The 23,446-nt window shown below is 39.1% G+C and overlaps 2 protein-coding genes across 3 annotated transcripts in view; one reads left to right on the top strand and one right to left on the bottom strand.

Annotated features, from left to right (window-relative positions):
* Positions 1-10,738, bottom strand: part of CCDC146 (coiled-coil domain containing 146) — a 193,294-nt gene extending 182,556 nt beyond the window's left edge. The window contains exons 1-6 of the mRNA XM_084897804.1: positions 10,674-10,738; positions 8,265-8,363; positions 7,598-7,715; positions 7,307-7,469; positions 4,446-4,565; positions 3,579-3,705 (exon numbers count right to left, since the gene is read on the bottom strand). Of these exons, the coding sequence (XP_084753930.1) occupies positions 3,579-3,705; positions 4,446-4,565; positions 7,307-7,469; positions 7,598-7,715; positions 8,265-8,294 (558 nt within the window). The 5' untranslated portion in view covers positions 8,295-8,363; positions 10,674-10,738. The remainder of the gene's footprint in view (positions 1-3,578; positions 3,706-4,445; positions 4,566-7,306; positions 7,470-7,597; positions 7,716-8,264; positions 8,364-10,673) is intronic.
* FAM185A (family with sequence similarity 185 member A) overlaps positions 1-23,446 on the top strand; it is a 102,357-nt gene that overhangs the window by 77,331 nt on the left and 1,580 nt on the right. The gene's annotated exons all lie outside the window — the stretch shown is intronic.

The following is a 23,446-nucleotide window of genomic DNA, read 5'->3' as shown; positions in this document are numbered from 1 at the left end:
GCTTGCCCGGCCCACATGGATCAGTGGTTGAGTGTCGGACTATGAACCAGGAGGTCACAGTTGGATTCCCAATCAAGGCACGTGCCTGAGTTGTGGACTTGATCCCCAGTGTGTGGCGTGCAGGAGGCAGCCAATCAATGATTTTCTCCCTCTCCCTCTCCCTCTCCCCCTCCCCCTCCCCCTCCCCTCTCTCCCCCTCCCCCTCCCCCTCCCTCTCCCTCTCCCTCTCCCTCTTTCTTCCTCTTCCTCTCTGAAATTTATATATATATATATATATATATATATATATATATATATATATATGAATGATCAGGTTTTACTTGAGTCTCTGAGCCAGGTTGTTTCCCTTCTTATTGGTTCCCACACCTGCCACACTTTGTAACCATTTGCTCTGCGCCTGTCTTCCACTAGAAAGAAAGTGCTCAAAAGAGGGGTCATGTTTTGTTCATTCTGGCATCACAGAACTGAGCACAAAGCAAATATTTGTTAACTGAGTACTGTGATTCTAACTGAAAAGTCATTATGGAAAAGAATTGAGAGTGAACATAATTATTAGAAAACATAAGAAATGTTTTTCCCCCAAAAAAAGCATAACTGGTCACACTTGATCTCTCATAAATATCTGTAACTTTCTAAGGTTAAATCTTAAATGTTAAGTCTGTAATCCGATTTGCAATTCATCAGACCTATAATCCAGACTTAGTGTTCAGCTACCCAAGTTGACAACTGGGCTGGTTTATTTTAATTAAACTGTTAGAGGTTAGCTCCCACAGCTGTTGTGGTACTGTATTGTCAGTCATTTGCCTGGTAGATCAGAGTTTTACTGATTTGGAGGAAGAAAAACAACAACCTTCAGAAGACTTCTTTTTCGACCTTTTAGCAGAAAACAATTAGCACGCTTCTCCATAGATATGCATTTACTACTCTGTCAGATGGCGAATATTCTTTATAAGAAATGAAAACAGCAAGTGAGGCTAAACAGCAAGTGAGGCTATCATTTTCAGTTTTAAATTGTCTTCATTGGGTAATGTTTTGATATATCATCTTTGAAAATAAAACTGAGTTTCCCCCAAAAGCTAAAAACTAAGAGCATTTCAAGTCCACTCCCTTCATTCAACAAATGTTCACCAGACCCTGCAGGCTTGTGATGAGTTCTGTGGTGGCATTATATTCTGATGTATTTTATAATGTGCTCTGACCCTCCATTCCTTTTCACCCTGTGACTCTTCAGACAACAGCTGGGCATTCTATTTGTATGTGTCAGGGAAGGTTTTTTTGCAGAATACAGGAAGGGGGGGGAGGGGAAATCCTTCCTCTTTAAACTTTTACGACCTTTAAGCTTCAAATCCTTAAACCCTGAAACACTTGGGGCATAACATTTTTTAAAACCATGCAGTCAGTTTGAACATTTTTTTCCACCCCTAGAATAGATATAGAATCAATGCCAAGAGAAAAGAAGAGGAACAAAGAAGAGAGGAGAGGAAAAGAGCAGAGGGGGAAGGAGAAGAGAAGGGAGGAGAAGAGGAAAAGAGAGGAAAGGTAAAGAGAGGGGTAAAGAGCGGGGGAGGGAAAAGCACAGGGAAGCAACAGAATGAAATGCTGGAAGATACCCCCTAGATCTGTTCTGGACCTCCCTGAACTCTATTCAGCTGGACGGAAAGTAGGAATCTTCTGCTAGAATTTGGGTTCTGAATAAATGAGAACCAATGTCATCTTTCCTGGTAAGGCTGTGAAAAGCAACAAGGCAGCTGAGTTCCCATGTGCTCATCATGTATCAGCCAAAATGTAATGAGGAAAACAGAAATAACTCTATTTCAAATTGAGGAAATGTAATTGTGACCGGGAATTGGCCACCTAGTGGGTAGAGAACCCGAAAAGCCGAAGGGATAGTGACACAGTCTAAAGATGAGCAGCAGCAGGAAGCCACTACTAAATCACTCTATGTTGGAAGGACAATGGGAAAAGGTGGTGTTATCGGAGTCCAGGGGCAAAGGTTACCGAGGAAAGTGGAACCACCGGAGGCCTGACCAGACAGTTGGTCATAAATGAAATGCAGCTGCTAATGATGATGCAAAGAAAGGTGGAAGAAAATCCTGGCCTCTTTCTCCTTCTGACCCTTCACAGGTGCCTCAGACGCACCAAACCCAATTAGAATCCAGTTAACATGAATCAGTCAATCTGTAGCAGAGTGAGAGATGGGTGAGGAATGGGTCTGAGAGCAGGAAAATGTCTTCAGGAGATGTCTAGGACTATGGATCTAAGACAGCCTCACAGAGTGCCCCTGGCTCACATGACCCAGAGGAGAACAGAGCAAGGCACATATGACAAGGGTGCCTGAAGAATTGAAGGATCCTTGGTGCTGGGACACAGAAGACACATAAGGATCTACCTAAACAGGAAACCAAAGGCCAGATGGGCCCTCAGAGATCTAAGCGGATTCCAGCAGAAGACAGCATTGAGTAGATAAGACTTGACCCCACCATAATGAATTATCTACTTATAACTGCTCCCCACCCCCACCCTCATACCACTTAATGGAAGAGAGAGGAGACCATCTAGCAGAATAGAGGGTGAATAGAAATTCTCTATTAGACAAAGAAAGAAAAGCCAATAAACTGACATAGTCCTTCATCTAACAGAGCCCACTGAATGATGGGGAAGGGTAGAAACATAACCCAGTTGCCAGTAATACAGTGAGAAACAGAAACAGGTCATGTTGAAGGATGCACTGGGGCTGGAGGTGCACAAGGAGAAGTTCCTATGCTTGTCTGTGAGATGGGGCTTCTCAGAGAAGGCGTCACAGACAGGTGATATTTGTTGTTGGGTTTAAGGGATTATTAGGGATTTAGTAAGCAGCTGGAGGGGAGAGCCTCCCCTTTGTTGTCTTCCTATATCCGCCCTAATGCACTGCACTTCAAGAGAAGCCAGTACATTTCTTATCTAACTACAGCCTATCTAAGTCTTTCAGCAGCATGGCAAATCTCTCTGGGTTTATCATCCATTTTGATTAGTAAATGAGGCAGTGCTGAAGTGACAGGATGCATGTGACCTGAGTTTCAACTCTAATGGGTAGCACCAGCAGCTTGCAGGAAATGAGGTTCTGTAAATGTGTTCTCTTGTGCATTTGATGAGGCCATTTCTAGACTCGGTTTTGAACCAGCCTGAGATCTCAAGGCACTCAGGTAGTCTTGCAGAATATGCAAGCCACAAGAAAAATCTACTTCAGCCATCTAAAATATATTATTTCCACATTGACCAACTTCTATTTTGAAGCAAATTTCAGATCTATCATGTAGCACTCCGATTTGTCAGGACTCTCCTCTCAATATCGTATTTTGCCATTTTTTTGAACAGAGAAGCAAGACCAGGATTTACAAGTAACTCATCTATCACTATTCCAGAAACAATATTCCTAAACTTGCCTTTTATAATCTAATATTTTTAAGAACTAAAAGTAATTGTTATTCTTTTCATTGTTTACAAAAATGGAAAATGATTATATTACAGAAAACAAACATTATTGAACTGTTTTTGAATATGTGTGGTGTTGTGTTGGTTTTTTTTTTTTTTTTTTTTACCTCGTTAGAAATATTTGTTCCAGAGAGATCGAGTGATATCAAGGAGTAGATGTTTGTGATGAATTCAAATCCATAGTCAGTCAGGTTTTCACAATTTCGTAAACTCAAATAGTTTAAGTTTTGGCAGCTGAAAGAAAGTATCATAAAAAAATAATTTTAACTTTTAATTACTACCAGTAACAATTTCTTCACATAAAAACTATCTGGGAAAGCAAATGGTATTGAAGCAGGATTTTACTTTTCTCAACATAAAAGTAAGCTTAAAAGTGGAAAGTAATTTGGAATTACAAAGGTAGATGAAAAGGAGAAAGGCTATTATAAAAGGCATTCTTTCTGTGATTTCATTTCATATTGCAATTTCTAATAAGAAAAAAATATATCACATACATATCATGTAAGTAACACAATGAATGATCACTAAAAGTGCAAAGTTAAATTTCTTACTTATCCCTTACGAGTTTGCAACGAGAATTGGGCTTGACCCTTAATGTACACATGACCTCCGATGAATAAGGAGAATCAAGAATAAATCCACCAGCAAGAATATCCCTTAGGAAATGCTTAAGTAAAGGTTTACATGGAAATAATATCCTTGAAAAGTACTGCAAAGTCACTTGTGTCTAGATATTCATAACTTCATGAATGATCCATTTCAAACTTCCTCTAAGGTGAAATTAATAAGAAACATCTCAGATACAATTAAAAGATTAGTTTAATCTATGACTCCAATGTCTTTTATTTTATTTCATTGAATATTGGACCAACTTTTGGGCTGGTCCTGATGTTTTTCAAGTTCTATCTCTGATCTCTCCTTATTAGTAAGTATACAATTACTAATGATATGATGAAAATATTGTTTTATCATACCGCTCTGACAGTTTCTGAATAGTGGCATCACCCAGTTGGATACAGTTACTTAAATTTAGCTCTCTTATCTTTGTGCCTGAAGGACCATCAAGAAATTGCTTTAGTCCCACATCACCAATTCTGTAGGAAAGAGTAAAAACAGCTTTACATATGATTTGATATTTAAGTATATAGAATACTATTTAAATAGCAGTTACTACACCCATATATTCCAAAATAGCAAGATAATATCTTTTTACTGGTATTTTGTCAACATTTTAAAGCCAAATTTGATTATATAGCTTTTAGTTTAAATTGTTTTAAAAGTATAAATAATAGTAATAGAAGTTTTAGTAAAAATGCTATTCCTCTTCACATAAATGTCATAATAATTATAACTATTAAGAAAACAGATGGTCCTTAAGGTGACTTTCTCTTGGATTAAAATGTGATCAAGTTAAGCAGTCCCTGATGCAATATCCTCAAAAGAAAAAGACTAAAACTTAGGAGACTAATAGTCATATTACTGCTAGAATCTTGGAGGAATTTCCACTAAATACAAGGTCAATTTAGTTGGACTGGAAACCCAATAAATGACCTATGGATCCTTTCCTTTTGAAGCAGAGAAAATCTAGATATATAAAAGATTTTTAAATAGCAATATATGTAAGAAATACAAATTGGTAGTTACAAAACAGTTACAGGGATGTAAAATACAGCATAGGGGATATAGTCAATCATCCTATATAATAAAAGCTTAATATGCTAAGTGTCTGGTTGTCCGGTCATTCATTCATCCAATCAAAGCATAATATGCTAATGATATGCTAAGAGCACTAAACCACTCGCTATGGTGTGCACTGACCACTAGGGGGCAAACAGTTGACCAGTCAACCAGTTGCTATGATGTGCACTGACCACTAGGGGGAAGATGCTCTGACCAGTAGGTTAGCTTGCTGCTGGGTCCAGCTGATCAGGACTGAGTGAGATGGGCTAAACATGCCCTGGAGCCCTCCCTCAGCTCCTCTCCCCCAGGCCCTGATCGTGTACTGGTGGGGTCCCTCGGCCTGGCCTGTGCCTTCTTGCAACCTGGGACTCTTCAGGGAATGTTGGAGAGCCAGTTTTGGCCCAATTCTGCAGGCCAGGCCGAGAGACTCATTGGTGCACAAATTCATGCACCAGGCGTCTAATATTGTAATAACTATGTATGTTGCCAGTTGAGTACTGGAAATATCAGAAGGAACACTTTATAAAGGATATTATTGCCTAACTACTACGCTATACACCTGAAACTAATACAAAAGAATATTGAATGTAAGCTGTAATTGAAAAATAAAAAAATTTAAAATAAAATAAAATAACAAAACATAACCTATACATTAAAAATAAAATAAAACAGCCAAAACTGGTTTGGCTCAATGGATAGAGCATCGGCCTGCAGACTAAAAGGTCCCAGGTTGGATTTCGGTCAAGGGCATGTACATTGGTTGCAGGCACATCCCCAGTAGGAGGTGTGCAAGAGGCAGCTAATCGATGTTTCTCTCTCATCGATGTTTCTAACTCTCTATTCCTCTCCCTTCCTCTCTGTAAAAAATCAATAAAATATATTTTTAAAAATAAAATAAAATTAGTTAACCTGCAGAAGCTTGAGTGAAATAGAAGAATAAAGATCAATAATTAATATTTCACATATCTATACAAATAAGATTAGTTGTTATGCACACACACATGCACTTATGTACACATTCACATATGCACACATACACTTTGTGCTGGTATCTTGATGCCAGCTTGCTCATGAGCTTGCAGTCAAAATACCAGCTGAAGGCTTGACTGAGACTGGAGGGTCTGCTTCCAAGCTCACTCCATGGCTATTGGCAGGAGGCCTAAGTTCCTTGCTGCCCATTGATTGGGGGCCTCATTTCCTAATCCCCATTTCAAATTCTATGTTACCTGCCCCTCCCAGACACATGGTGTTTCTCCATCTTTTTAAATATATTTTATTGATTTTTCACAGAGAGGAAGAGAGAGGAATAGAGAGTTAGGAATATCGATGAGAGAAAATCATTGATCAGCTGCCTCTTGCACACCCCCTACTGGGGGTGTACCCACAACCAAGGTATACGCCCTTGACCGGAATCGAACCCGGGACCTTTCAGTCCGCAGGCTGACGCTCTATCCACTGAGCCAAACCGGTTTCGGCTGTTTCTCCATCTTAATAGATAACCTGGCTTAATATTGTATGTAGCTTAGCTTATTGCTCAGACTTGTCTTATGTTTTTCCCAGATATTAGCCAACATCATAGGATCAAATGCTATTTTGTTATTTTCTGGCTCAATAATATTACAAGAAAACTACATAGGCAAGAAGCTGAGATATTCATTGGTGAAGAAGTTTCAGCAAGAATTTCATCCTTGCCCACCTGAGAATACCAGGATAGAAGCCCAATAGTAACCTCGCTGAAAACGGGGTTTTAATAAGAACTTAGCATCTATCCATCTGTCATCAAATTCACACAGGAGAAATCTACCCAAGATTGGTTCCTCATAAGCAAGTTTGAAAGTCCATTTGGGAAAAACCTGTTAACTGAACCAGCTGTGAACACTCACTAAGAAAGGTAGTCCACATGTCTTTCTATGAATTCATTTAATTTTAGAAGGTCCTGTGATTTCACATATCCTGAGCTTTCCCTGAGAATCTCCCGGCACCCCCTTATAACCAGTCTGGGTTGGGTACTCCTCCTTTGTGTTACCATAGCCTCTACGCTTACCTCCACTTAGACCCCTGACTTTCATGTTTACTACCAATGAGCTCTTTCAGGAAGCCTGGCACAGTACAGAGTTTCAGTGTTTCTTGAATATATGACTAAATGACTCATTACCTTATACAATTTGCCAAATTCAACACAGTAAGTTGCTTCAAAGGTGAGAGTGACTTGAGGCTACTATCCGTTATTCCCTTGCAGTTTGCCATGTAAATGTGACTAATGTCTGGATATTGCTTGTCTATATATTTGAAGCATGAATCAGTAATTCTTTTATTTCCTGTTTAAAAAAAAACAAAAAACAAAAACACACACACACACACACACAAATAAGAAAAGATAAGTACTGAGTTTAAATTGCCACAAGAATAAAAGTTAGTGCTGAACCACATTTTTAATATTACAGACCTTCAAATCGGATCTTTGTGAGGTTACACTTAGAGAGGGCATGGAAAGCAAGATCAGAGACATGTGGTGAACCGATGAAAACCACTGATGTAATACGAAAACAATGCCCGACTAAAGCCTTTAAAAGAAAAAAGATTATTAAATTAGCCACGGCACAAGTTTAATGAGGTCAATTTTCCCCCTAAATATTTTCAGAAACACATTAACCATTAAATTTACTTTTTTTTTTTTTTTTCAAAGAAAACGGGACTTTTTTCAATGTATTTTAGTGTAAATACATTAGAATAATGCAGAGGAATCAGAATTAAATCATGTTATAAAAGTGTGGGAAAATATGGAAAAAAAATAGAATGCTGGGAAAAAATCATTACAGTTAGAAACTTCACATGTAGAGCTAAATTTACAGTTTATGCTTAGGCTATATCACTGAAACAAAAATATCCTAACTGTGAAACAAAGTTTCTCAGGACATTTCAGGATTCAAATATCCAAATGTGTGTGTGCGTAAATTTTAAATGATTTTCTTATTATTAAAATATATATATATATATATATATATATATATATATATATGAAAAACCAATTCATATTTTTAGTAATTCAAGTCACTAAAAAAGTGTGCCCATCTAATGGGACTGAGAAGAAAATGTACTTTCCTACTACTTACTTTTAAACAATTGTCTGTTAGAGTTGGCATGTCATTGATGGTCAGATTCCTGATTCCAGTGCAGCTGTTTGCAATGTTCCTGAAGCCTTGGACTGAAATCTGAATTTTACAGAGTATGTAGAAATAATGGGAAAACCCATTAGAATGAAATCTAATAAAACCCTCTGATAGTAATAAACAAAGATATGTCATGATTTTGCTATAGTGTTTTAAAATGGAAACCAGTGTGAGCCGATATGGCTCAGTTGGTTAGGCATGGCCCCCTGCAAATGGTTGCCAGTTCAATTCCCAGCCAGGGCACAGGCCTGGGTTGGGCACTCAATCTCTGGTGGGGGCATATAGGAGCAGTAGATTGATGTTTTGCTCTCACATCGATATTTCTCTCTCTCCCCCTCTCCCTTCCTCTCTCCCTCTAAAAATCAATTTAAAAAATTTTTTAATGGTAACCATAAAATGTGACAGGCATACAGGTAAAGAATCTTGATTTTTTTCTCTTTATTATTTAATATTTTACATATATATTATTAAATGATCATCACAAGTCTAGCAAACATATTCATTATTTGAGGTAAAATTCACATAACATAAAATTATGTGAATCTCAATCCAACACCTACTGTCCCAGAGGCTGCACTTGAACAATATTTCCAGGTGTTTTACATGCATAGTATAGTTTGAGAAGTGCTAATCCAGATGAAATAAGTGAACAAAAGAATGGGGGCAATTTGTTTTATGAGTTGGGTTCTCCAGAAAAACAGAACCAATCGAATAGATAGATAGATAGATAGATAGATAGATAGATAGTTGATAGAGAAAGGAAAGAAGGAAGGAAGGAAGGAAGGAAGGAAGGAAGGAAGGAAGGAAGGAAGGAAGGAAGGAAGGAAGGAAGGTTCATTTTAAGAAGTCAACTCATGATCGTGGGGGCTGGCAAGATTATTATTTTCCCTTTATTATTATTTTCCCAAGATTATTATTATCAAACTATGTAGAGCAGATGACAGGCTGGAAATTTAGGGAAGAGTTGATGTTGAAGCCTTAAGTCTGAAACCTGCAGCCTGGAATGCAAGCAGGTTTGTTTCAGTCTAGAAGTAGAATTGCTTCTTCTTTGGGAAACCTCAGTTATTCTTAAGGTTTTAAACTTACTAGATGAGGCCCACCGACATTATGGATGGTGGTCTGCTTTACTCAGAGTCCACTTACCTAAATGCTTATCACACCTGAAAAAAATACTTTTGTGGCAATGTCTACACAGGTATTTGACCAAGCGGCTGGGTAACATAGCCTAGCCAAGCTGACATGTAAAATTAAACATCATAGTAGGAAATGCTTCATAATGTTAGCAATAACTACCTCTAAAGTGTGGATAGTTTCTATGTTTTTCAAACTTTCTACATTAACCATGTAATAGTAAAAGAAAGGAAAAAAGAAAGAGAATGCCATCGTTTGGGAAAGATAGCATAAGAAAGCCCTTAGGAAGTTTTTAAATCACCTCTTACTGTGGACTTCTCCTTGCAGGGAAATAATAAATGTTGGTTCAGTTCCAGAGCAACACAATAGAGTGAATATCACAATAAAGCAAGTCACACAAATTTTTGATTTCCAGTATATAAAAATTATATTTATACTATACTGTAGTCTATTAAATATATAACAACATTGTGTCTCAAAAAATTACATACCGCTGAAACCAGTTTGGCTCAGTGGATAGAGCATCGGCCTACAGACTGAAAAGTCCCAGGTTCGATTCTGGTCAAGGGCATGTACCTTGGTTGTGGGTACATCCCCAGTAGGGGGTGTGCAGGAGGCAGCTGATTGTGTTTCTAACTTTCTATCCCTCTCCCTTCCTCTCTGTAAAAAAATCAATAAAAGATTTTTTTTTTAATTACATACCTTAATTTTTTAAAACTTTATTTTAAAAAATGTTGCTCATCATCTGAATATTCAGTGAGGTGTCATATTTTTTGCTGATGGTAGGTCTTGCCTCAATATTGATGGCTGGGGACTGATCAGGGGGGTAGTTACCAAAGTTTGAGGTGGCTTTGGAAATTTCTTAAAACAGGACAATAAAGTTAGCTTCATTGATTGACTCCCTTTTATTAGTGATTTCTTTGTAGCATGAAATGTTTGATAGCATTTTACCCACAGTAAAACATCTTTTAAAACTAAGTCAATCTTCTCAAACCCTGCCACTGCTTTATCAATGAGGTTTATGCAATATTCTAAATCTTTGGTTGTCATGTCAACAATCTTCACAGTATTTTCAATGGGAGTAGATTCAAATCTCAAGAAACCACTTCCTTTGCTTATCTATAAGAAGCAACTCCTTGCCCTGCCCACTGTTCTCAGTGGTTAGAGCGGTGGCCCACACACCAAAGGATCAGGGATTGACTCCCAGCCAAGGGAGCAAACCTGGGTTGCTCTCACATTGATGTTTCTCTCTTTCTCTTTCTCTCTCACTCATCCTTCGTTTCTCTAAAAATAAAACAAAATGACAAATAAAGTCTGGGAAAGAGTACAGAATTTTGCAATAGACCAGATTGAAAATTATTCCAAGGCAAAGGCAAAGGCAAAGCAGTGGAAGCACTGGGCTTGACTGAAGTGGCAAGATCACCCTTGGTATGAATAAGAAAAGTTTAGTAGGTAAGGAAGAAGAAAAACTAACTTTCATTAAGGCAAGAAAGAGGTATTTTGTATTATACTGCCATGGATTCTTTTTTTTTAGGGGGGGGGGGGAAGGGTATGTTTTTTGTTGTTAATCCTCACCCAACGATATTTTTCCATTGACCTATAGAGAAATATCTATGTGAAATAGACACATCGATTGGTTGCCTCCCGATGCACCCAACCAGGGCCAAGGATTGAGTCTGAAACCAAGGAACGTGTCCCAGACTAGAATGGAACCTGGGTCCCTTCAGTCAGTGAGTTGATGCTCTTTCCACTGAGCCAAACTAGCTAGGGCCTGCCATGAATTCTTGAATAAATTTTCCATAAGTACTCCCAGAAAGAAGTCCAGGGGGAATTAATGAATATTAAAAACCCAGAGAACAGAGGAGGAGGGAAAAATGCTGGGTTTGGAGTCAGTCAGCAGAGCTGGGTTTGAGATTGGCTTTGTCTCTTTCTCACTTATCACAAAAGGAAACTCAAACTCTCTTATGCTTAGTTTTCTCATTTATAAAATGGGTCTGATAATGTCTATTTTAGGTGATCCTATATAAAAATGATTAGCACAGTGTCTGGTATACACATTCGGTACCAGTTTTCCTGTTACTGTTCTGAGTGCATAGTGCTTCTACAGAAAAATAAAGATTTGAGAACTAGAGATAGAGGGCCTTGAGAGGTCATTCTAACACATCCCTCACATTGCATATATAAAGAAACTAGAGGCCCAGTGTACGAATTCATGCACAGGTGGGGTCCAGCAGGCCACCCCTATTAGGGCCAATCTGGCCAGGCTGGGCCGGGGGGGAGGGAGGGGGGCGGGGAGAGGGTGTGTGGGAGGTTGGTGGGCTGGCCCCACACCCTACCGGGGTTAAGGGACCAATAGGGCCAGCTGGCCAACCACCCCTGGCCTCTCCCCAGGGCCCAGTCCCTGATCCGGGTGGGGAGCCCGTCCCCTGGTTGAACTCCCAGTCGAACTCCTGGTCAAGGGGACAATTGACATATCAGCCTTTCATTATATAGGATAGGATGGTATTCAGAGGTTTGAGAACATGTTTCTTATCTATGTATCACCATGTGGTCCCCAGTGTTGGACATAGTGTCAAATAAGAGTGTGCTCTATAAGTGCTGAATGAATGAACAAATGGTCTTGAGTCGCACTGCTGGTGGCAGAGCCAGGGCTAGAGGCCACCTCTCCCCATTAAGACACACAACTCCAGGGACGGGAGCAATCATTTTTCACAAATCTTCTAAGTTCCTCCCCTTTATCTCAGACCCTAATCCACCACCCTAGCCCTAGTATCTCCAATAATAGCTTCTCTTAACCAAACAAACAACTTTGTCTCTCTTGCTTTCTTGGAAGCATGTTCCTAACAAGATTTCCTGAACAAGGCAGGGAGAGTGATGATAGCAGTAATCAGCCACAGCATAGCAATTCCTTGCAATGCAGCCAAAAATTTGGTGCTATCAACCAATAAGATTGTATCCAGAAAAGGGGAATCAGGGAGACCTCTGAGAAACAGGTTTTTAGTTTTGTCCTGGCATAAGATGTCTAGTTTTCTACACAGTTTATTTTAGGATGTCCAAAAAGATGCTTGGCTGATATTTTATGACTCAAATATTCCTGCCAGAATCTTCTAGCCAACCAACTATTAGTTGTCCTTACTCTTCACTGAAATAATAGGGTATAAGCCTGAAATTAAAAATTCCTCTCTAAGGGAAAAAAAATATTTTACCATGTTAAAGTAGCAGACCTTGCCACAGTTGATATCTGTGTAGAATTCTTACAAAACTTGGATGTGATCTCCCTTTGTTTCATTGTGAGGTGATTTTTTGGCTTTAATTTCTTGACACCAACTAGAGCCCTGCCACTCTGCTCTTTGCTGGTTAAGCTCCCATTGGTTAAGAAGTTGGGCAAATTGGCCACATCAGTGGTGTTCCAATGTCAGGTCTCAGCAGACAGCGATGGCTCCTCATGGGGGCAGAGAAGCTTTGGTGATCACAGGAAAATTCTCTCCATCTCTCTCTCTGATGGTTCTCAACCCATCAGCACGACAGCACAAAAAAATGAGTGATAAGTGATTCATACAATGAGCACCCAGGGGTATCTCAGATCCCTCTTTGTCACTCAAAGGTAGTGAAAAGAAGGAAGGGACTTACCTCAGTGAGGGTAACAACTCACCAAGCTTCCATTTTCCACTCCTTTCACACAACATTGCCTCTGAACCAATTAGCTCAGCAACACAGAAAAGAGATGTACATAAAGACAAGACCCTCGGGGCATGGCAGTTAGAAATATCCACCTTAGTCCTAACTGGTTTGGCTCAGTGGATAGAGCATCAGCCTGCGGACTCAAGGGTCTCAGGTTCGATTCCAGTCAAGGGCATGTACCTTGGTTGCGGGCACATCCCCAGTAGGGAGTGTGCAGGAGGCAACTGAATCGATGTTTCTCTCTCATCAATGTTTCTAACTCTCTCTCCCTCTTCCTTCCTCTCTGTAAAAAATTAATGAAATATATATTTTTTAAATATCCATTTTAGGCAAACATGGCCCAAGTGGTGTTCCTATACCATTTCCAGCTGTTTCTCTCATTCTGTAGTGCTGTAACCAATGACTAATGGGTAATGTGATGACTTTAGTCATATCCATATATCCTTTACAACCTCTTGGTGACCCCAAAGAAGCCTGGCTTAGCAAGGAGAATGAATTGTTGGAGAAAATCAAAGATTTCTCCCAAAACATTATGGAATATCCTGTTTTATTGCATTCAAATTTGCCACAAGTATCTTCAGTAGCAACACTTCCCAAAGTCTTGAAAAGATTTTTAAATATTGTGTCTCTTTTCTTTGGATGACCTTGTCCTTTCTAGTCTGTGTATCCTTCATGGCCAGCCCCCACATCTATGTTCCCTGGTGCACTTCTCCCAGGGAGCCCTCCCTGCTCACTTCAGGCAGAGCTGTTTCTTCCTTGTCCATCTCAGAGCACCAAAGACCTCAGCCGGAGGGTCTCCTGCCTTGTACCATCACTAACTGTGCACACGGCTAATGTCCCTGCTGAGGAACACAGGGCGCATCTTAACCCTCTTGTCCTTTACGGTGCAACACTGCGCCTGGCACAGAGTCTGAGGCCACAGAGGTTTGTTAATAGACCAGGTAGCTACTGAATAAATTATTTGTAGAATGTACATTAGAATTAGTAGTTCCAAAAGGGGAAGAGGTAGACAATGTAGTCATGTGTTAAAGATGACCATATTTATCTAAAAACATTGGAAAGCCAAACACGCATAAAAAGCTTCATTTTCCAACACGTGTGAGGAACCAGAACACGAGATTAGTGAAGCCTACAGATGCCAAGAAGGCAAGTGTGCATGCCAGCTCTGTGTGCACTCGCTGCTCGGTGACTCAGAGCTGAGATCTGCAGAAGCAAGCTGACCCTTCCCAAGCTTCGTCATTCCTGACTGGAGTGCTCTGTCCTGTCCTTTTCCTCAGCCAGGGGCCAAACTGTTCACAGCTTTCCCTGCATTCCATTGGGGCTTTGTCTCCTGTTTCAACGAGGCAATCACAACCGTGGTACTTTCTTCTCACTTCACAAGATCCGGGGTGCTATTTGGTTTGTCCAGATTTAATGAGCTGGCCGGTGGCTTTAAAGGTGCAAGTCTAACCACAGGCTTCACCCAGGTCCAAAACACTGTGTAACATTTTGCGAACAGTTTATGAAATTCTGTGTGTAAGTCACTTCCTAAGATAGGGATGAGCGAAGAAGCAGAATTAAGTATGGTTTTTTCAGAAGACATTAAAAAAATTGTTCAAACCGTTTTTCGGGAGTGGGAAACATGATCTTACTCCCCTGACACTCATCATTTTGTCATTTGGTTCTTCAAGATCTAAAAACTGCTGCCAGATGTTTCATATTTTTACTACTTAATACAATAAATATCTTTATACATTTTGCCTACAAAGAGATTACATTAAGATATGGATGCTAAATAATAGGTGTTTGTTATATTTATTTTTTACTTTCAGTAATGGCTAGCAAAAAGTTAAATTCAAACTAATAGTTATTTAAACCATGTGTATTTCTGAGTCCTACCTATAAGCAATATAAAAAGATTTTTATGAATTCTTTTATTTCCAACAACAGCATGGACACAAAGCATTCCTTTACTAAAACAGGGGAACTGAGGCACAAGAGCCGATCCAGAGAAGCAGAAGTTGCAGTGATTTTTCTGACTCATTAATGCTTTTCCACTAGAACTTCTTACTGATGACACTTAAGAGCAAGTATTTTCTTCAAATAGAAAACGCAACAATATTTTTTTCTTTTTTACAATATACAGTACATAGCACTTTACAGTTTTACAAATGCCAGTCTAGTGCAAGCATGTCAAACTCAAAGGCTAACACAGGCCAAATAAACAAGGTTTAAGTTTATGTGGGCCACAAGAAAACAAAAGCTTCGGTTTTCATAGAAACACAGGTTTATTTCAATGGAGACAGGCTGAATACAAAGGGCTGAAATCAATGAGTAATCTCTCCCTGCTCCAAAAAGTATATGCATTGGTCTCTTCATATTCTTTGATATTAGTAGTAAATCAAGTTTATTTAACATAAGTTAATAGAACATTTTAATAAAAATTAATTTTTTCTTGAACATTAACTTACCAGAATCCGAATAACTGCACAAATTAATAAGCATAACGCAAATAAACCTATTTTTCTTGTTCTCCAAAAGTGAAATATTTCCTGTTGCGCACATCAAACCAGTCCTAGAATAATGATGTGGCAATCAGCTGCTAAAATATTCGCTGCTAGTATTAGTGGAGAGAAATTGTGCACTTGTGCATAAGGCGTATAAGGGAAATGAATGCAACATGATTATAGTAATCAGTCATTAGTGAGTGTTGTAGTTTGTTAATAATTATATATAACAGGATATTGTAAAAATTAAGTTACAAAATTTTTATTAAAATGTTTCTTACATATTGTTATATTGGCTGGGCCACAGAAATATTCGTTGTGGGCCGCATGCAGCCTGCTGACCGTGAGTTTGACATGCTTCGTCTAGTGGTTAAGGGCCAGATCTTCAGAATTAGATGGATCAAGGTTCTAATTTTGGCCCAGGAATTTTGTGCATGACCTTAGGCAAGTTATTTACCCTGTCTTAGCATCATTGTCACTGGTGTGTGAAGCCAGCTTACTAGCCTATGAGAGCAGACAGTTAAATTTTTAGGAACTCTGCAAGCCAGTTGTTAAATTCTAACAGTTTAAATTACATCATGCAAATTTAAAATTAAATAAATTATAGTAAAGGTAATGAGTACTCAAAATCATCACTTCCTAATATTTTATTGCACGTCACCATTTTCTCTGCACTTGAGGATACTTATGTTTATGGTATCTGTATGGTGAAAATAGCACATAATAGTGCACTACTGCACATATTTTCCACACGCCCTGTTCAATGACCCCATTGGTAGCTTGAAATAGGCCACAGTGAGAGTATTTACACCATGGGCGTCAGCAACCACCGCAAAGTAGGGCTTTCCCTGCTCTTAGACAATTGTTATATGTTTACTAGCACACCATTCATTATTCAGTTTCTACATATCTAAAATGGGAATAATCTAACCTACCGCATGTAATTATTTGTAAAGATTAAATGAGATAAAAAAATATAAAACACTTAACTGAATACCTAATATATAGTCATGACCCAACAAATGGTGCAATTATTATTAATATAAATTAAAATAAAGGAAAATGAAATTAAACAAACATAAGTGAATATGAATTTGTTACCAGTTCATTTGGGTATGTAATCTGTTTGTTTACAACTGGTTTAGCCGGTCACACCACTCTTCTTGTTCTAATTATCCCTTATCAGTAAATCTGTATTTCCACTCTCAGCTCTGAGCCTAGGGTCAGACTTCCACTTTCAAGTAGTTTTTATCATTGACATCCAGGTGTATCTCAAGAACCTCAAATAAATTTGATTTCCAAAATAAAATCCATTATTCTTTCCCCCCAATTTCTCTTCCTTTAGTTATCTTGGTTAGTCTTTACACAAAATCCTAAAGCTGAAAAAGATCATTTAGCCCAACCCAGCCTTTCTACAGATGAGGATGCTGGGGCAGAACAACCAAGTGTCCAGGGTTACACAATTGACCAGTGGCATACAAGGACTAAATCCCAGGTCTCCCAACTCCAGTTTGGGGCTCCTTTTACCATCCACTAACTTCTGCTGTGTGTGTGTGTGTGTGTGTGTGTGTGTGTGTGTGTGTGTGAGAGAGAGAGAGAGAGAGAGAGAGAGAGAGAGAGAGAAATCCCTGTTTACTCATGCTTTGCTTATGCACTCATTCCATTTGGCTAGTACATTCATCTCTGGATGTGCCTCTGTGGCTTTCTCCCACCTCCACCACAAGCCCCAGGGATGAACAAGTAAGACCTTCCATCCTTCCATGATCTTTGCCTCTTTGAAATGGGGATTTGGAATTTATGTAGCCTGGAGAGAACTGAAATGACCTTGGAATCTTCCAGAGTGCAATTTGATGACCTATCCTTAAGATTCATGGCTCCCAGAGAGATGTAACAGTATAAGAACTGATAAACCAGTATTATTGCATCAAGTATTCCAATCATTTGAACATTTCTGGGATCCTGTCCCTTTTCATTTTCTTGATTTGTGTGTAATGACTAAAAAATAATAGATAAAAAATGATTTCACTTTAGTTATCTCATAGTCTCCTAGGCTCTTTTCTCCTTGTAAATGTCAAAACCTTACCAAGAAATGATCATCAGACTTAGGTCTAGTAAGTTGCCAACTTCTCAGCCACCCAACAGGCCTCCTGAACTTTCACCTAGGAACCTGGCTAGCCATTACTTAAAATTGGTTGCATTTTCATTCATTATTTATTCATTCAGTCATCAAAGCATTGATCAAAGCCCAACTATGTGTCAGGTACTATAATGTGCTAAGGAATCAGCTATACCAGTAAATAAGGCATCATGCTGGCCTTCAAGGAGCTCACCCTGGGGAGGAGAGCAGACAAATAAGCAGGCTGGCACATAGGTAGAGAATGCTTAGTGAAAGTGCAATGCTGGAAGTGCACACAGGAGGAACATAACCCAGCTTGGGTTTGGGAAAAGACGGAGCAGTAAGGGCTTCCTAGAGAAGGTTGTGATTGAGCAGTTCCTCGAAGTATGTGTGAAAGTTAACCTGGGGAGTGGGAGAAAGGGACAGTATCTGGGTGTCTACGCAGAAGGGAAAAGGAGAGCCTACCGAAACAACTGAGGCTGGAAATGGAGAACTAGGGAGGGACAGAGAGAAACACCGATTGCAAGTTCTCTTACTCTCTGGTTTACTTTCCTTAAATCTAAACAAAAACATCTGCGTCTTGCCAAAACCGGTTTGGCTCAGTGGATAGAGGAACAGCCTGCAGACTGAAAGGTCCCAGATTCGATTCCGGTCAAGGGTAGGTCCCTTGGTTGCGGGCACATCCCCGGTGGGGGGTGTGCAAGAGGCAGCTGGTCGATGTTTCTCTCTCATTGACATTTCAAGCTCTCTCCCTTCCTCTCTGTAAAAAATCTCTATCTCTCTCCCTTCCTCTCTGTAAAAAATCAATAAAAATATATTTAAAAAAACAAAAACAAAACAAAGCATTTGCATCTTGTTCCAAACTCCCCACTCTTCACCTGGTTCTGGTTCCTATCATCCTCCATGTTCAGAGTTGTTGGTTCCTGAGCATTTAGGTTTCAGCTGGAATGCCTTCCTTCCCCTCAGAGCTGTGGTCATTCCATGCCTGGCTTTCTACACAGTGCTATCACCCACTGACCGCTACACACAGTGAGAGATACATGAATCTGTACAGGAAGTGGCTATCTAAAGATAATATCAACGGGAGAACCCTTGGAGTTACACACAGAGCAGAGGATAAAGGGAAAATATAATCAGAAATCACTGCCCTCCAAACTGACAATTTCTCATGTACAAGTAGGGTACCTTTGACCTCTCCATTAAAACTCTTAATGCTACCTATATTTTCTATTTTTGCATTTAGAAAGAAATTGAATATGTTTTAAAGAGCTCTAAAATGAATAGGGAACTAATGTGGATCTCTTTGGAGCATTTTAGCTGATGCCTATTTATTCATTCATTCATTCATTCATTCATTCATTCATTATGGGGATATGCGAGGAAAGAAGGTAGCCAAACAGATAACTGCAGGAAGAGTATTCCAGGCAAAGAAAACAGCCAATGCAAAGAAACCATAAGTCAGGAGCTTTTGTGTTTGAAGAGCAGCAAGGAACTAGTAGGTAAGGAGAGTAGTAGGAAGTGATGGTGAAGAGGTAATTGGGGGAGGAGGCATATTTCATGGGTCTTGGAGGTCCTTTCAAGGTCTTTCTTTTATCCAGTGAATAGGAAGCCTTACCAAGTATTTGAGCAGAAGAAGGACATTAATGTGGGTTTTTTAAAGATCACTTCAGATGCTGGGTTGAGGGCAGACTTGTAGGAGGCAGAAGTGAAATCAGAGAGACTAATTGGAGGTTATCACTACGATCCAGGCAAAAGACGATGGTGGCTTTGAGTGGGATGGTAGCTGTGGAGGCGGTGAGAAGTGGTTAGATTCTGGATGCATTCTGAAGTAATAGTCAATGGGACTTGCCGATGGAGTGGATGTGGAGAGTGAGAGAAAACAGTCAAGGATATTGCATTAGTTTGCTAGGTCTTCTATAACAAAGTACCACAAACTGTGTGGCTTCAACAACAGAAACGTGTTGTACCAACAGTCCTGGAGGCGCAAAGTCCAAGATCAAGGTGCCAGCACGGTTTGTCCTTCTGAGGTTTCTCCCTTCAGTGTGAGAAAAGAACAAGGTCCCGGCCTCTCTCCTTGGCTTCTAGATGGCCATCTCTATGCTCACATGGCACTCTCCCATATGTGTGTTTCTGTGTCCAAATTTCCCCTATTTATAAGGACATCAGTCATATTGGATTAAGGCCTAACCTAATGATCTCATTTTAGTTAATTACTTCTGCCACAACCTTATTTCCAAATAAGGTCACATTATGAGGTACTAGGGGTAGAACTTCAACATATGAATTTTGGGGAGATACAATTTCAGCCAAAACAAATGACTCCAAGATTTTTGGCCTGGGCAACTATAAATACGGAATTGGGGAAGACCAAAGGCGGGGCAATAAGTCATTTTTTAGAGCAGAGGTTTAAAAACTATTTTTAAGATATAAGAGTAAAATTTAAGAGTGAAGTCTGGGTTGGTGATATATATTATATATCATTTGTGTGTGTGCATTTATACATATATAAATACATTTCTTCTGCAAATATACATTACATATAAACTCATATACATATAAGCTTCTATAAGCATATATATGTATATATAAACACACCTCTATATATATGTTACACATGTGTATACATATATGTGCACATATACATATACATGTGATGTTGTATGTGTGTATATATATATGTATATATATATATACACACACACATATGCTCATGATTTTAGGTGATATTGAAAGCCATCCTCTAGGTCTGACAACCAAAGGAGTAGGTATAGGCTGAGAAGAAAAGTGAACCAGGGACTGAACCCTGGGCCCTCTTTGATTAAGGGGTTGGAGAGCCACAGCATTGGCTTTCTCACAGAAATCAAACCTACATGAGTTTTCTAAGTCATAAAAAATGTCATCCGGATTTTTTTCCTACAAGCAATGTAGGAAATTAGCATTCTCAACAAAAGCCCAACATGCACATACTTTATGACCCAGCCATTGGACTCCCATGTGTATACCTAACAGAAATAAAGTAGTATATATAAATGGTCATAGCATTGCGCATTTTCTGAACGGATTATATATATGCTAATTACCCAGAACGCCATAACAGGTTGACCGGACAGGGGAAGGTTGCGCGTGCAGCATTGGGGGTGGGTGGCTAGGGCCTGATCACCAGCGGCTGTGGTTGCTTCAAGGGCCAAAGAGTAAGGCAGGGCCAGACGGGCAGCGGAGAGGGAGGGAGGCAGGGCCGGACTGGAGGGTGAATGGCGCCAGTGATTTCTAATTGTGCACTGGGCTCCTAGTACGTTGATAAAAGTCATTACCCGCCCACCCACCCTCCCTCCTCCCCCCCCCCCCCAAAAAAAAAAAAAGTCTTTAGGGAATGCCTCTACTCAACTCTCAGTGCCAACAAAACAGGAAGCAAATTTAATCTGGCTTCTTGAGTGTTAAGGATTACTTTGAGGTCATTCACAGAGCATGCTCTAAGCAACAAATTTAGGTACATGTGAAAAGCCATGAGAAACCTTCACAACTTTCTATCTGGGGTTTTAGTTTAGTTTTGTTTGTTTGTTTGTTGTTGTTTTTTTGTTTTTTTTTCTTTTTCTTTTTCTTTTTCTTGAGTGTGATTCTCCTTCAAGCCCAAACAGAAGCATTCTTTGCTCCCCCAACTAAAGGCTAGATAGGAATCACACCCTCACCAGTTGTCAGTTTCTGTTGGTTGCAATGATGGAAACTGGAAACTCAATATAAACTAGCTTAGGTAGAAAGGGACTTAATGGTGTGTCTAACTAAAAGTCCAGCTAAACAATATGTCATCTCTCCTTCTAACACATCATCTCTCCCTCTCAAAAGTTGGCCTCTTTGTGATGGTTTCATTCTTTCCCACTGCAGACAAATTTCTTCTGTATTCCAGGGCAAGAGAATCACAAATCAGCCTGGACTTAAACACTCCAGACCCTGCAACCTCAGGGAAAACCGAATTTGTTTTTCCCAATGTTGAATTATTCTGCTAGGATCATACTCTACCTAGAAAAATCATAGCCACTGCTTATGAAATTTAGTATTGTCTAGGCCTGGGCTGAATGACCAGTGGCCAGGAAAATACTAATACCAATACTCTAATAATAATAATAATAATATCAGCTAATGATGACTAAGCACTTATTTTGCAGGCACTGTTCTAACCTTCTTATGTGCATTAATTCATTTCATTCACACAACACATTTATGAGGTAGATACTAGTATTTTCCCCATTTCATAGATAAAGATACTAACATATACAGAAAGTTTAGGCAACTTGCCCTAGACCCAAAACTAGTAAGTTGCAAACTTGGGATTAAAAGTACCCCAGAACTCATGCTCCCAATACCGTGGTATATTCTCTCAAGGTGCCATGAGTGACAGCTCCACAAAACCACAGGGGAGAGGATCAGTCCCTGAAAAAAGTATGAGGTGTAAAGGAAAAATACCAACATTTCATACAATAGTTCATTAGTCTCACATATTCAACCATTAATCCAAATACTCAATAAACATCTGATGAATGTCTGCCGTGAATTAGGTCGCACGGCATTTCCGAGAGCCCAGAGCAAGATGGACCCCATTCACTGTTGCCAATGTCTCCCTCAGGATGGATAACAAAGGAGTACAGGAAAGGGTACTTTCTTTACATGGTGAAATTATTTTGTCTCCATAAAGTCTTCCCAAATTGTGTATAGACATGGGTTTTAAAAGAACTATTTTATGGCATAAGCTTAGATTTTATAACTTTGAGTAAATGGTAAGTATAAAAGCAAATGAATTAAATTTGTTCAGCTGGTTCAAGCAGAATTTTTGAATCTGCTTAGTGAAGGTAGATTTATTTTTCCTTCTGAAAATAGCATGAAGAAAACATTGCAATCAGGTTCTAAAAGCAAATTTTAAATTAATTTCAAATAACAATGTCAGGAGCCTGGAATAAGAATAAGAAAGCTATCATTCAATAATTATGTAGTAAGTACCTGGTTAAAACTTTCATGACCAAAGAAATACAAATTAAAAATACAAAATATCATGTTCAATGCCAAATTGGCAGCATATTTTTAAACATATTTATAAAGATACCAAACATTATTTTACATTTGTGCTAAGTGTAAATTGACAACCTTTGTAAAATATGGATGGCCTTATAAATTACTCCATCCTTTGTTTCACTTCTTAAAACATGTACCCCCAAATTGGTTAGGCATATGCAAAGATATGACTACAAAAATTTTCCTCACAGGTTATCACTGAGAGCAAAATAGGGTAGGCCAAACATGAATAGTGAAATACATATTGGTGTTTTGTTATAATGGAATACTATGTAGCTATTAAGAGTAAGTTACAGGAAAATATTTCATGAAATATTTACTTTAGCGCCAAAGCCAGTTTGGTTCAGTGGTAGAGCGTTGGTCTGCAGACTGGAAGGTCCCAGATTCGATTCCTGTCAGGGGCATGTACATTGGTTGCGGGCACATCCCCGGTAGGGGGTGTGCAGGAGGCAGCTAGTCGATGTTTCTCTCTCATGGACATTTCTAGCTCTCTATCTCTTTCCTTTCCTCTCTGTAAAAAATCAATAAAATATTTTTTAAAAGAAATATTTACTTTATAGAATAGTAAGTGAAAGATATGTGTAGTATATAATCTATTTTAGTTTAAAAGATTATACACCTGCATAGAAAAAAGACCAAAAGGCTTTTTT

The sequence above is a fragment of the Pipistrellus hanaki genome (assembly GCF_964339955.1).
Source record: "Pipistrellus hanaki genome assembly, chromosome: 10".
NCBI classification, from domain to species: domain Eukaryota; kingdom Metazoa; phylum Chordata; class Mammalia; order Chiroptera; family Vespertilionidae; genus Pipistrellus; species Pipistrellus hanaki.
Note: the sequence above shows the minus strand (reverse complement) of the source record. Positions and strands in the feature narration are given on the sequence as shown.